Source organism: Cervus elaphus, chromosome 14, assembly GCF_910594005.1.
Source record: "Cervus elaphus chromosome 14, mCerEla1.1, whole genome shotgun sequence".
Classification (NCBI taxonomy): domain Eukaryota; kingdom Metazoa; phylum Chordata; class Mammalia; order Artiodactyla; family Cervidae; genus Cervus; species Cervus elaphus.
This window is the reverse complement of record NC_057828.1, coordinates 68176084-68192338: the sequence shown is the minus strand read 5'-3', so window position 1 is coordinate 68192338 and position 16255 is coordinate 68176084. Positions and strand designations below refer to the sequence as shown.

General features: G+C 36.5%; 1 protein-coding gene across 4 annotated transcripts in view; it reads right to left on the bottom strand.

Moving 5' to 3' along the window:
• The window catches only part of HMCN1 (hemicentin 1), a 516590-nt gene that overhangs the window by 315482 nt on the left and 184853 nt on the right, over positions 1-16255 (bottom strand). For all 4 annotated transcript variants that reach the window (XM_043924342.1, XM_043924345.1, XM_043924344.1 and 1 more), the window contains exons 5-6: positions 6433-6604; positions 2850-2956 (exon numbers count right to left, since the gene is read on the bottom strand). In XM_043924342.1, coding sequence (XP_043780277.1) covers positions 2850-2956; positions 6433-6604 — 279 coding nt within the window. The remainder of the gene's footprint in view (positions 1-2849; positions 2957-6432; positions 6605-16255) is intronic.

The following is a 16255-nucleotide window of genomic DNA, read 5'->3' as shown; positions in this document are numbered from 1 at the left end:
GAAAGAAACAACAGCTTGAGAGAAAGCACAGACCAAGAGAATGTGGTAAGAGAAGATGAGAGACACTGCAGAAGTATATTTGATTAGAGCAGAAAGGCACATGGTGGAAGATAACCAAAAAGACTGGCTGAGGCTCAATTTGGTGCTCCTTGAATACCATGCTAAGGTCAAATAAGAGATGGGCTGTGTTCTACACATGAGATTAAAACTGTTATGGGAAACAGTCAAAAAAGCTGTTAGTAATTCCAGTGATACAGCAGACACTTTCCAGGGAGCAGAGCGTAAGACAGATGGCACCAGGGATGTGCTGTCTAATCTCAGACGTTTCTCCTCTTGAGAAAACACACATGTAAAATGTTATCCTTCATTAGCCATCCAAAAGGGAGATCCAAAGCCAACAGCAATATTTATGTCGGTAGATTCAGCTCAACTGCCTTTACGCCAACCTGACACATTATTTCAGTATTTCATTCAGGAGCAAAATAAGTTCATTATCTTTACTTGCATTGTAATTCTCATCCTTTGTTTAGATATCACTAATTGTACATCAGATATTGTGTAACATCAGGACCAGATGCTTCTTTGATGATGATTAGATATGAATTTAAAATACTGTGATAATAGATAGTATCTTTTTATTGTTTTCTTAATTACAGGAGACCAAGTTTAGAGACTTGTCTAAACAGTGTTCCTATCATCTTATCTCCTTCCTCACTCACAGATTAATCCTCAATGACTCTCTGTTCTAATGATCAATTAAGATGTACTCAGTGCCCATTAAGTATCATGGAACACGGCCAGAATCAGGCACTCACTAAAGGTTTATTGAATGGATGACTGGATGAATAGGTGTGTCAGGCACAAGGAAAAACATCAGATGTGTAAAATATCCCCCTTCTAGGCAAGAGTTTTATTAGAGGAAATACCACTGGTAGCAATCCAAATCACCTATAAAATGGGTTCAAATACTTCACAATCAGTTGCTAATTATACAGAAGAATGGTATCACTTGTACGCATCTCAAAGTCAATAACAGACAACTTAATGTTACTCGTCAGAGAGCAAGAACAGATTACCTTAGTGAACTTGCTAGCCCAAGACTGCTGACTTAGAACATGCTTAAATTAAAATGTTTGGAGGATACAGAGACTCAGAACTTCTTATACTCCTTTCCACTGTGGTCACAGAAAGTTAGACTCAATCTAGTTATATTTGAGGCAAGTTGGTCAAAATACCTGTAATGTCAAATTTGGCTGCCATTTATTTAAAATATAACAGCGAAACACTTCATTATTGACTATCTGATGCACTCAGGAAGGACTGAGCAACTGCTTTGTGCAAGGAACTGGGGGATAACACAGGCAGATGGGACTGTTTGTGATCCATTCAATAAAAGTTACTAATTTTATTTCACATAGCCTTTTTACTTAAACCCTTATTCCATATTATTCATGTTAAAATATCCATATTACTGTTTTATTTTCCTTATAAGACTGAGAGTTGTGAGGAAAAGAAACACTGATATTCTAGGACTTAAATGGAGTTACAGTGAATACTTTTATTCTTTAATTTTATAAAGCTAAGTATTTCTTAAAAAAAACTGGAATGCAAAATTTCTATGGTATAACACCTCCATGTACTTTCACAGCAGCTATCTAATTTGAAATGAGCCAACTGATCTCATTTTCTTTTCTTTCTTCATGTAGGGAAGTTGAGGCAGTGAAAGAGTAAACGATGCCAGCGGAATCCTCATTTGAGTTGTCCCAGTATTCCAGAGTAAACTGTTTATCTGGGAGTTACAAGGGATTCTAACGGAAGAGGAAAAGTAATACACGCAGCACATGAAGGGTGTGCCTTTAAGCCTGCTCTCCCTGTGGACACCGGCACTTATTCCAGCAGGGGCTGAAAGCTGCTCTAGAGGGATTTAATTCTCTAGCTGAACAGCCTTCTCCTGTTCTATCTTTAAAAAAAAAAAAAAAACCTTCTCACACACACAGAAATGCAGATCCTAGGGTTGGAAGCAGGCCAGAGCATACTGAAATTTCTGAGAAATATGGGCAAGCCATGCACAGCATCTACTAGGGAAGGTCCCACATATAATTTGCAGCAGGACTAGATCTCAGATTTATGGTATCCTGAACTTCGAAGGCAAACACGTTTTTTCTTCCACATTGCCAAAATACAATGCTTTCTTAGTATGAACATATACTACTTAATGTGACTCTAGGATACAAATACCATTTTGTGTTCAAGCACACAATGAATGTAGGTCTACTAAACACCAATAACCAGCAATGTTTGAGTGCTTATTTTGTAACAGGAACTATGTCAAATACTTCATTTGTATCATCTTCATTTAATTCTCAGAACACTTCTATGAAGGAAAGGACTATTATTACCATCCTATATTAAAGAGGTGGAAAGAAAATCAAGAAAAGCTATAGTTCTAAGGGATTGCAGCTTTTAAGTGGTGGTGTTGAGATTCAAACCCAGGGCAGTTCCACACTGGGGCCTATGTCCCTAAACATCATTGTCTACTGGTTCCATCTCTGATTATTTTGGAGGCAGACAGTGGCTAATATAATCAATCTACAGATTCGATGATAGGAAAACTACCTGAGCATTTTAAGTCTATTTATGGTGGTACTGATCCCTTTCATAGTCATCAAAACCAAACACTATCAATTCATATGATCAAGACAACTCCAAAGAATGCAACATGTCTATTGATTTTTAGCAAAAGCATTCTCCATGATCGTTAGAGAAGATATAAATAAACTATTATATACATTTTATAAAACATGCCAACATCAAAATAAAACAGCAGATACTCTGTAAAAGAACAGTACCTTCACTGTCCATATTCCAGCCTCTGGCTCTTTAACATTTACCACCTTGGCAGAGTTATGAATATTTAATAGCTCATTCAGGCCAAATCCCTTTTTTATCAGCTTTCCTGAAAGACAGACGTAGAGGTTACAAGCATGATCTTTATTTCAGCTATGTATATCAGCTGTGTACATTTCCAGTACAAATTACCCGGCGGACATTTACACCTCTAGCTCAAAACATCGTTTTATATCTAAAATATACTCAACTTTACCATTTCTGAACACTGTAATTGAAGTAACAGATTCCTATTTGCTATGTTGATGTGATCTTAAAAACAGAGTAACATGGAAAACGATAATCATATTTCCAAAGTTAATCTAGGTAACGATTATTATGGCTACAAAGAAGTTATGTACAGTCACTAGAGACATTTAGACTTAAGAGATGGCAAAACAGTAAACTAGAATAAATATCTTTTTGGAGATGACTCAAAATATTACTAACATTAAGAGCCCTGGGCATAACTTTGCAGAAAGTATAAAACCTCAGTTTTCCATGAAGTACAGGAGAAAGCTTTTACTTGTCAAAGGAATAATTAGAGGAGACAGTATAATGAAGTAACACAGTATCATCTCCAACTGAGATCAATATACAGTATCTGACAGTTGGAACTTAGGAAGGAAAGCAAATTTGGAATTAAGCCACAGTTTACTTATTCACTTCAGTCTTGGCTCTCGTGTGGACTATTTCTGCAGTTACGCAAACAAATCAATTAAAAGAATCCCATGTTTGCATCAGAAGTTTTATAATCACTGCAAAAGACTTTTAAAATATCAATGTCAATGAATTTTTAAAGTAGCAGAACTTAAGGCAATGGTTACAGGTACTTTCAATCCAGATAATGAACAACACAAATCTTTCCTGTGTAGATAGGATAGATGGTACTAGAAGAATGCTACCTAAAAAGACAAATCCATTTCTACAAACAAATCTATTTTCAAGACCAAACAGTCTCAAAAGATTGGTTTTGCTTGCTCATAAATTTAAATTTGATTGTTAAGTGTGGTTGGAGCCTTTGAGGTAAATTTCATATGCTATTTTCTCTAAGGTATGTCATTTTCTAAGATTCAAATAAAGTAAAAATGGTAGTTACTCCTTCCCAATTTATAAATGTTCACAAAGGTTTAAAAAATGTAACATATACTTCAGCTACAATAGGAATAAAAATACTGTGCAAACATCATTGGTTAAAAAATTTCTTAAACACGAATATTAAGAAAAATTAGGTTTCTTTTTTAAGATTACTATTCAATTCAACCTTAAGTCTTGTAAATTCGACCAGAGATGGAATTAAGCCAAAACTGAGAATCATACCATATAATTATTGAAGGAACAAATTAAAACATTATTCTAATGAGAATATAAATGTTTTTTAACCACTGTCTCCTGTAAAATTACACAAGCCCCTTTGCCACGACAAGGCTGTGATCCACGAAGGGTCACAGTGGACAGTTCTCACAAAATGTGGTCCACTGGAGGAAGGAATCATAAATCATTACAGTATTTTTGCCTCAAGAACCCAACAGAGTATGAAAAGACAAAAAGACACCGGAAGACAAGCCTCCCAGATTAGAAGGTGTGCAATATGCTTCTGAAGATAACAAGGGAACATCTGATGCAAGGATGGGCGTGATAAAAGACAGAAACAGTAAGGACCTAACAGAAGCAGCAGAGATTAAGAAGAGGTGGCAAGAATACACAGAAGAATTATACAAAAAAGGTTTTAATGACCTGGATAAACACAATGGTGTGATCACTCACTTAGAGCCAGACATCCTGGAGTGTGAAGTCAAATGGGCCTCAGGAAGCATTACCACAAACAAAGCTAGTGGTGATGATGGAATTCCAGCTGAGCTATTGCAAATCCTAAAAGATGATGCTGTAAAAGTGCTGCACTCAATATGCCAGAAAATTTGGAAAACTCAGCAGTGGCCACAGGACTGGAAAAGGTCACTTTTCATTGCAATCCCAAAGAAGGGCAATGCCAAAGAATGTTCAAACTACTGCACAATTGTGCTCATTTCACATGCTAGCGAGGTAATGCTCAAAATCTTTCAAGCTAATCTTCCATAGTACGTGAACCGAGAACTTTCATATATACAAGCTGGATTTAGAACAGGCAGAGGAAACAGAGATCAAATTGCCAACATTCACTGGATCACAGAGAAAGCAAGGGAATTCCAGAAAAACATCTACTTCTGTTTCATTGACTACACTAAAGCCTTTGACTGTGTGGATCACAACAAACTGGAAAATTCTTAAAGAGATGGGAATAGCAGAGTTTACTTGTCTCCTGAGAAACTGTCTCCTGAAGAGCAGCTAAAGAGTTTCCTGATGAGGGTGGGAGGAAAGAATGAAAAAAACTGGCTTAAGCTCACATTCAAAAAACTAAAATCATGGCATCCAGTCCACTTCATGGCAAATAGAGGGGGAAGAAGTGGAAGTAGTGACAGATTTTATATTCTTGGGCTCCAAAATCACTGTGGACAGTGACTGCAGCCATGAAATTAAAAGACGTTGGCTCCTTGGAAGGAAAGCTATGACAACCTATACAGCATATTGAAGAGAAGAGACCTACATTGACGATAAAAGTACGTACAAAGTTATGGTTTTCCAGCAAATATGCACAGATGTGAGAGTTGGACCATAAAGAAGGCTGAGCACCAAAGAACTCATGCTTTCAAATTGTGGTGCTAGAGAAGATTCTTGAGAGTCCACTGGAATGCAAGACCATCAAATAAGTCGATCCTAAAGGAAATCAACCCTGAATTTTCATTGGAAGGACTGACACTGAAGCTCCTATCCTTTGGCCACCTGATGTGAAGAGCCAACTCATTGGAAAAAGACCCTGATGCTGGGAAAGATTGAGAGCAGGAGGAGAAGGGGGCAACAGAGAATGAGATGGTTGGATGGCATCACTGGGATAGTATCACTGAGGCAATGAACATGAGTTTGAGCAAACCCTGGTAGATAGCGAAGAATAGGAAAGCCTGGTGGTAAACTGCAGTCCATGGGGTTGCAAAAAGTCGGACACAACTTAGCGACTAAACAAGAACAACCTGTAAAATTAAAATTTATCAAGAAAATGCTATGATAAAAAATTAGACAGTTGTTTTGGTAATAAAGGACTTTTTTCATATGATTCACGTAAAAATGACAAAACACTGGATTTTACAGAATAAGTTACTGTGAAGTATTTCCTCATATAAAGATGAAGAAATATTTCAGGTTCATCTGAAATATTTTTTTGGAGACTTCAGTTACAATTAAGTTAGTAAATGCCATCTGTTTAAATTATTAAGAGTTTCAGTTTTTTGAATCTCATGTTAACTCAATGATAGTTATGACTAAAAATACTCAGTTTTAATTTTTAAACATCTTCTCCAGTCACTTCTGAGTTGGTTGAATTTATTCATAAAGTTATCACTAATTTGAACAAGTAAGTGTGTTAAAAATCTTTTACCTTTCATGGTTTTTCTATTTTTTTTTCATATTCTATATTTTTAAATATTTTTAATATGAATATTCCACATATCTCACCTAAAGGATTGCGAATTTCAATCATTGGAGAAGGGCCACTCAGAGACACAGTAACCTCTTTTAGACTGGGATCAAAGGGAATTTTCCAAGTATTTACAGCCTGTTCCAAATGATCTGTTGATAAGAGGTGAACCTTGGAAGCCTGCACTGCTTCTTCCACCCATTTTAAAACCTATAAGAAAAAGAGAAATATGAGTGATATCAAAATATTTACAGCTTTATACCACCTGGAATTGCTGAAGCAGTAGCTGATTTGCTTAATGAAATGACATGGTCGCTTTCTGTACTGTGTGAGGCTTATTTCAATCACAGTCAAGACAAACTTTCTCAATCCACAGAACAGGAAAAATGTACTCCCCAGGGGATTAGTCTCCAAAAGTTTCAAACAGCTCGTGCAGCTCAATATATAAAAATAAATAAATAAATAACCCAATTGGAAAAATGCACAAAATACCTGAATAAACATTTTTGCAAAGAAGACATACAGATGGCCGAGAGGCACATGAAAAGAGGCACATGCTCAATAATGCTAACTATTTGAGAAATACAAATCAAAACCACAATGAGATATCACCTCACACCAGTCAAAATGGCCATCATCAAAAAAATCTATAAATAATTAATGCTGGAGTGGATGTGGAGAAAAGCGAACCCTCCTACACTGTTGGTGGGAATGTAAATTGGTACAGCCACTATGGAGAACAGTATGGAGGTTTCTTAAAAACAATCCCACTCCTGGGTATATATCCAGAGAAAAACATGGTTTGAAAGGATAGACATACCCCAATGTTAAATGCACCATTATTTACAATAGCTAAGACATGAAAATGTCCATCAACAGAAGATGTGGTAAAAACACAGCCATAAAAAAGAATGAAATAATACCATTTGCAGCAACATGGATGGACATGGAGATTATCATACTAAGTGAAGTAAGTCAGAGAAAGACAAATATCATATGATATAACTTATAGTGGAATCTCCAAAAAAATGATAAAATGAATTTATTTATAAAACAGAAAGATATTTACATACTTAGAGAATGAATTTATGGCTACCTGGGGGCAGCGGGAAAAGGGGAAGGGACAGATGAGAGTTTGGAACTGACATGTATACACTGCTATATTTTTTTTAAAGCCTAACTCTCCCTGTATCCACTTATTATAGCAGGTTCAGAATAAAACATTAGTTTAACCCATGCTCAAATTTCAAATTTTACCAAAAAAAAAAATTTCAAATTTTATATCTTGGAGTAATATATTCAAAATGAGATTACAGTGTCCAAAAACTACTTGTGCAAGATATTACATGCATAGGTACTACAGACAGTTCCACTTCTCAACAGAAATGAAAAGAATCTGCAGAAAACTAGGTAATGGCAATACTGAGATTCTTCTTCCCTCTATTCTTTCTTTCTCAGTTTTTTTTTCAAAGTTCAATTAATAAAAGACAATTAGCAAATTATCAAATCCAATTTCAATATATCGAGTACTGAATTACTGTAATAGAGTACACTATAGTATATTAATTATTGAAAAATAATTGCAATGCCAGCAAAACATTCATTTTTATGATAAAATAAAAAATAACAAAAAATAATGGGAAAAATAATCATTATGTTTTTTAAGGTGGAAAAATACTTCAGGTTAGAACCAAGTTAAGTGGTGTGCTCTTGAAGGAAGCCTTCTAGTCCACAGAAATGCTCCGCAACAGCAAATACAATTCCTCATTTTACAGGGCATGTCTGGACAGGTACTGCTTAGCTGAAATTACTACCATTACTCCTAGATCATATTAAGCTTTAATCCACCTAAGATCTTCCTCTAGTTCATTTATCCTTCAAGACGGTATTCCATCATGAATAATTTCCCTCATAATTACTCACTAAACACTGAACAGCACTGGGTATTAAGCTACACCAAGCTACTCAAACAACAGTATTTTTAAAATTTCAATAATGGTAGTCACAAATCAATGAATCAAACAAAAGTATTGTGTAATAATTTCAATCTCTGTCAAAAGGATCCCCATCTTTTTTTTGTCCCCAAGAATGAGGAAAGTGGCTAAGACATTATCATAAAATTAACAGTGTGAGGCAATTGTGTTTATTCATTAAATAAATGTTCATTGTTCAAAGAACTCTTGTAGGTACTGAGTACTGATGAAAGTGAATGAAATTGATGAACATGAATGAAATTGATGAAAATGGAGTTGCTCAGTCATGTCCAACTCTTTGTGACCCCAAGGACTGTAGCCCACCAGGCTCCTCCATCCATGGAATTTTCCAGACAAGAATACTGGAGTGGGTTGCCATTTCCTTCTCCAGGGGATCATCCCAACCCAGGGATTGAACCCAGGTCTCCCGCACTGCAGGCAGACTCTTTACCATCTGAACCACAAGAGAAGGAAATGCTGGACTAGAGGAAGCACAAGCTGGGATCAAGATTTCCAGGAGAAATATCAATAACCACAGATATGCAGATACCACTCTCGTGGCAGAAAGAGAAGAGGAACTAAGAGCCTCTTGATGAAAGCGAAAGAGGAGAGTGAAAAAGCTGGCTTAAAACTCAATATTCAAAAACAAACATCATGGCATCTGGTCCCATCACTTCACGGCAAATAGATGGGGAAACAGTGAGAGACTTTATTTTCTTGGGCACCAAAATCACTGCAGATTGGTGACTGCAGCCACGAAATTTAAAGACGCTTGCTCCCTGGAAGAAAAGCAATGACCAACTTAGACAGTATTTTAAAAAGCAGAGACATTACTTTGCCAACAAAGGACCACATAGTCAAAGCTATGGTTTTTCCAGTAGTCATGTATGGATGTGAGAGCCAGACCATAAAGAAAGCTGAGCGCCAAAGAACTGATGCTTTTGAACTGTGGTGTTAGAGAAGACTCGTGAGAGTCGCTTGGATTTCAAGGAGATCAAACCAATCAACCCTAAAGGAAATCAGTCCTGAATATTCATTGGAAGGACTGATGCTGAAGTTCCAATACTTTGACCACCTGATGTGAAGAACGGACTCACTAGAAAAGACCCTGATGCTGGGAAAGGTTGAAGGCAGGAGATGAGAAGAAGGGAATGCCAGAGGATGAGATGGTTGGATGTCATCACCAACCTGATGGACATGAGTTTGAGCAAGCTCTGGGAGTTGGTGATGGACAGGGAAGGCTGGCATGCTTCAGTCCACAGGGTTGCAAAGAGTTGGACATGACTGAGCAACTAAACTGAACTTCTTAAATAAAAGAAAGGAACTCATAAAACAGGAAGCCTTTGTTGAAATAACGTATGTAAACTGCCCATCATAGTACTTGCCACATACTGGATAGTCAAATGTTTTCCTCCATCTCCAACTGAATTCCCTTCCCTTCCCTTCCCCTAATTGAAAATTTCAATAATGACTTCATGGGCAAAGTGAGAAAAAAATGTATCCCTGAAAGACAAGATTTCTATAAATGAAAAACAGACACAAAGTCATTCCAGGTAGAAGAGAAGTTCTGAAAAACATACAGAGACAGAAGTGCTCATATGTTGGGAACATGAGTGCATCTAACTGGCTACAGTTAAGTGTTCAGAAAAGCAAGAAGCAGATGAGGTTGGAAGCTTATGTCAGGGGCAGTGTATGTATGGTCACAAAGTCAAGCTATGACAATCGGATTCTATCCTAACGACATAAGTGAAAAGTTTCCGAAGGAATTCCTGCTTTAAGCAGAAAAGTAATACTTTGACAGAAGTATTTTACAAAGAAAAGCTTGTAGTGGTATCATCAACTAACTGAGCACAAAAAAACAAGTCTATTACAGTTAATTACTGCATAAATCAAATGATATATTTCCTCAGATGTTAACCATATAAAGCACCTGGGATTTTACATATGAGATAGGTATGTATCGATATCATTACCTAAAGAAGCAGATGCCATATTTTGAAAAATGGGTTCGGAGTGATCTATCATGCATGAACAGGAAGATATGAATCATTCTGCCAATCAAATTGGTCCATGTAGCTATAGAAACCAGAGACTGATTATTGCTAATATTTGACCATAAATAGAACACATATTTTAAAAGTCAGTGTTGACATTTTTATGTCTTCAACATGGATCATGGCCGCCTAACTCAAAGGAATGCAAAGAACTGATTTACTCTCTGAGAAAGCACTTGATAAATTTTACTGGTGATAAATAACTTTGAGAATAATGTCTGACTTAGAGACTAAAGAAGGCAAAGACAAGAGAAATCAGATAAATGGAATGAACATTTGTTTTAAGGACAAGACACAAAATGTGGTCATAAATAATTCTCAAAATAAGAAAGAAAAGAATTAGAAAACAAAGATATTTTAGTATCTGAAGTTCAACAATGAAATGCAATAGTGTTGAGCAGAAATAAAAGTGAAATCAATTTTTAATATAGTACACCTTTCTTTAAATGTATATTCTGCATGACTCCTCAAATACATCTGTCCTTTGAAATGAATGTAAAAGGTTATGATATATCACTGGAAAATTATACTATTGTGTTAGTTATGGATGAAAAGGACTAAGTTCTAGGCATTCCTGCGAAAATGGAAAACTTTCTGATTTAGTTGCCTTTTCATACAGGAACTGCATTTAAATGGTAGGAAATATAAGTGGGCTTTTGGTTTATTCTTAATACTGTTTCCAATTTATCAACATTTATGAGGCTTTCACAAAGAGATTACCATGTATCATGATATTACTGGTTGGGAAAGATACAGTGCAGACTTCTGTCACAAGTCTCAAATCACTTTTTTATACAATTATAGGAAAAAAATCAAATTGAAGACAGATGCAACCCACTTTATTAGAAAATACAGGTGGGAGGGGGGATCGGGATGGGGAATACGTGTAAATCTATGGCTGATTCATATCAATGTATGACAAAACCCACTGAAATGTTGTGAAGTAATTAGCCTCTAACTAATAAAAATAAATAAATAAATAAAAATTAAAAAAAAAAAAGAAAATACAGATATCACCAACATGTGAATAAAAGCAGATTCCTACAAGCCACACAATCACCAAAAGTGAGGTTTCTGGCCTCTAATGTTGCCACATATAAGGAAAAAGAAACAAAACTTTGTCTAACCATGAGAAATGTTCTCATGAGATTGGAAAGGACCTTAGATAGTAACAATAAAAAGAAGTGAACTAGAATAATGTGAGATCCCTTGAATGAGTACATTTTTACTAAACCATTGGTTTAGTGTTTCAAACCACTGAGGCACTGTGCATTAAGTTTTAACGTAAAAACAGTCTCTAATGATTTTTAGCAGTTTAAATCTCAAAAGGCCTTTGAGAACATCTAACCCAGCTCCTTTACTTTACAAATGAGGGAAACTAATATGTGAGTTCTTGTACCTTTCAAACACCTAACCACACTGATTCTGGTGCAGTAGTTACTTTTTATAAAGCCCCTGAGTCCTTGAAGACACTCTGCTAGTATAAATATTTTGCATCCTACATAATAATTAATACTTAAAAACAGTTCCTATTTCTATTTTACTCAGGAAGGAAATGCAAATATTACTGCAAAACACAAAACTAGCCTACATTATTAAGTATTATAAAACATGATACATAGCATTAAGTAGAAATGAAGTGAAATCAACTTTGCATACATCTTCAAGGAGAGAATTTGACAAAAACTTTGGAAGAAATTTTTTTTCTTTTTTTAATCAGAATGATTGACATATAACATTAAATTCATTTCAGGTGTACAGTATAATGATTCAATATGTGAATATATTGCAAAATGATTCTCACAATAGGTCTAACTAACATATATCACCACACATAGTTGCCATTTTTTTCTCCTGGGATGAGAGCTCTCAGGAGTTGCTCTCTTAGGAACTTCCAACTATACAATATATTAACTATAGCTAATAGGCTCTACATTACATTCCCAGGACTTAACTGATTTTATAACTAGACATCTGTACCTTTTGAACCCCTTTAACCCATTTCGCCCACCCCACCAAATCCCCACCTTCTGTTCTCTATATATTACTGGTTTAGTTTTATTTTGTTTTTGTTTTAGATTCTACACATAAGTGAAATCATACCGTATTTGTCTTTTTCTGTCTGACTTATTTCACTTAGCATAATGCCCTCAAGGTCCATCCCAGTTGTCAAACATGACAAGATTGCCTTCTTTTTATGGCTGAATAATATCCCAATATGTATATGTAAATATACCACATTTTCATCATTCATTTATAGATGGGCACTTAGGCTGCCTCCATATATTGGCGATTGTAAACAGTGCTGCAATGAACATGAAGTAAATATGTTTTTTGAGTTAATACTTTTGTTTTATTCAGATAAACACCCAGAAGTGGAACTGCTTGATCATGAGATCATTTGGGGGTTTTCCCTGGTAGCTCAGACGATAAAGAATCTGCGTGCAATGGAGGATACACAGGAGACACGGGTTCGACTTCTGGGTCAGGAAGATTCTGTGGAGAAGGGAATGGCAATCCGTCCTATATCCTTGCCTGGAAAAGTCCATGGATGGAGAAGCCTGATGGGCTACAGTCCATGGGGTCACAAAAGTTCAGACTCAACTGAGTGATTAACTTCCATTTTTCAAGATCCTTTTTAACTTGGAGGGGAAGCGTCATACTCTTTTATATAGCAGTTGTACCAATTTACATCCCTACCAACAGTATACAAGGGTTTGTTTTGCTTTACCTCTTTGCCAACAACTTGTCATTTCTTGTTTTTTTGGTAATGGCCATTCTAACCAGTGTGAGGTTGTGATTTTGATTTGCATTTCCCTGATGATTAGTGATATTGAGCATCTTTTCATGTACTTGTTGGCCATCTGAATGTCCTATTTGGAAAAATAGTTATTCATATATTTACTCACTTTTAACTGATTGGGGTTTTTTGCTATTGAGTTGTTTTGAATATTAATCCCTCATCAAACATATGCTATGCAACTATTCTAACTTCTCCCATTCAACAGGTTGCCTCTGCATTTGTTGTGTCTGATTCTTTACAACCCTATGGACTGTAGCCCATCAGACTCCTTTATCCATGGTATTATCCAGGCAAGAATACTGCAATGGGTTGCTATGCCGTCCTCCAGGGGAATCTTCCCAATCCAGGGAACAAACCCACGTCTTCTACACTGCAGGCAGATTCTTTACCTCTGAGTCACAGGAGAAACCCAAGATTGGCGATATAATGGAATTTAAAGTCATGAGGCTCCCCTCAAAGCCCTTTCCCAACCATGGACTTACACGAACAAGGAAATACATCATTCTGCCATAATAAACTTAGATGTTAATGCACAACGGCCCAGAAACCTAGATGTCCATCAGTACACAATGGCTCAGCAACCTAGATGTCCATCAACAGATGAACAGATAAGGAAAGGTGTGGTACATTATGTACAATGGAATATTACTCAGCCATTAAAAGGAACAAATTCGAATAAGTTGAACTGAGGTGGATGAGCAGAGAGTCTGTTATACAGACTGAAATAAGTCAGAGAGAAAGAGACAACTGTCATATACTAACACACTTATATGGAATGTAGAAAAATGGTACTGATCAAACTATCTGCAAGATACGAATAGAGACACAGACATAGAGAACAGACTCGTGAACACAGCAGGAGAAGAGTGAATTGAGGGGGGACGAATTGAGAGTGTAGTACTGACATATACAAGCTGCTGCTGCTGCGAAGTCACTTCAGTCGTGTCTGACTCTGCGACCCCAGAGACGGCAGCCCCCCAGGCTCCACTATGCCTGGGATTCTACCGTATGGCAAACAGATAGCTAGTGTGGAGTTGCTATATACCACCGGAGCTCAGCCTGGTGCTCTGTGATGACCTAGAGGGGTGGGACAGGGGTGGGAAGGCTCAATAGGGAGGGGACAGGGAAAAGGCTTAGAAATCGGAATTGCCTTAGAAAATCTGGGTTCAACGGGGGAACTACAGAGGGTTGATGACAAAAATGACCCTCCACTTCAACTCTATGAACACCTAAAACGTGCATAAAACTACCACACCTTCAACATGATGGAAGTTCTCTAATGTGCAACAGCTGAAAAAATAAAAGCACACTTCATACATTTTTGAAGGGTGAAATCATTCCTGCTGTTCTGAAGTGTCAAAGTATATTTCATTAATTTATCTTCATAAAATTCCTGTGTGTCACAAACTCAACACGCTATAAATGACTGGGGAAATTTCTCTTGCCAGAAATATGCATTATTTAAAATAACGAAAACATAAAGCATTGACTATTATACACCAGATCCTCAGACCTTATTCATCTTACAGCTGAAAGCTGGGACCCTTTTACCAGGCTCTCTTTTCCTAACCATCGATCCCCTGGCAACTACTTTTCCATTCTGTGTTTCTATGAGCTGGAATTTTTTTTGGTAGATTCCACATAAATATTGTGCTGATAACATTGTATAGCATAACTGAAATTTACTAAGAGACTAGAACTTAAATGTTTTTACCAAAAAAAAAAAGAGAGAGAGAAAAAAGAGAGAGAAACACAGGACGCAGTAGACGTGATAATTAACTAGATGGGGAGAGTCCTTTCACAATGCACAAGTGAATCAATAGCTACACACATCACAATATACACTTTATGATTCCAGAATCCAAATCATAACTGAATGGTTATTTTGATGGCTGCCACTTAAATAGCACTTTCATGTAAGCCCCATGCTAAGAACTTTATAAATTTTACCTCATTCAATTTCTCTATATTCTGTATTTAAATATAATAGTATATAACATGTTGCTAGTATGTATAATTCCAAAAAAGCATACAAATCAAAATCATATGCTCTCAACCACTGTAATGTCATAGAGGGTGAAGTTCTTTGGGTGCCCATTGCCTCTTATTCCTACCATTGAAAGAAACCTCAGATTCTAACCAGCCCAAGGGAAAAAAAATAGAGAGAAAAAAATAGAAGGGGAGTGAAGGAAAAGGAGAGAAAAAAGGCAGGAAGGAGGAGAGGGGGAGGGGAGATAGAGGAAAAAGAGAGGGAGAGAAGTAAGGAGGGAAAGGAGGAAGAAAGGGAGCTATAGGAGGCTGAAAAAGAAAGAACTGAATTTTGGGCTTCTAAGCCTAAATCCTACTAATTCAAAATTAATTCAAAAGATTTCAAGCATAATTTTTATTATATGCAAATTTCAAATTATGTCCTTGTCTAAGATGCACGCCTACACATACTTAATATGTAACTCCACTGTGCTGTCCTGTGTTTGCTGGGTTTGGGAATAAGACAGAGGAAGTAATTCAGATACATTAAACAGGGATAGCATTTGGTTGATCAAGTTAATCTCACAACTGATGTGTTCTTACCAATGAGATGGGAAAATCTCACAGTCTAGAGACTACAGCTCTTTCATCACTAATCAGAACCATATAGGACCAAGTGAACCCTAACTCAGAGAGCGGAGGCTCCCTCATTTTTAGACAGAACTTGGATGGGCACTGCAAACATTTCTCATAATGGCTTAGCAGTCTCCCTGTTTCTACGTTGATCTGCACCCATCCATTCTGGTTGACATATTATCTAGAGATTTTAGCACATTCAGTTACAGGCAAGTTTCTCTGTCCCCTGGGTCTTTCAGTCACTAAAAGGAACCTTTTGTGTATCTCTGTTCTGATTATAGGTAGATTTTAAAGTGAAGTTATCTAGATCTCATCATACTTTCCATGTTTCCAATTAGCTTCCTAAGAACTAATAACATACTCAAAAACAAGAAGCTTTAAGAAAAAGCATATATTCAAATGTCACATAATATAACTTTAAGTGCAT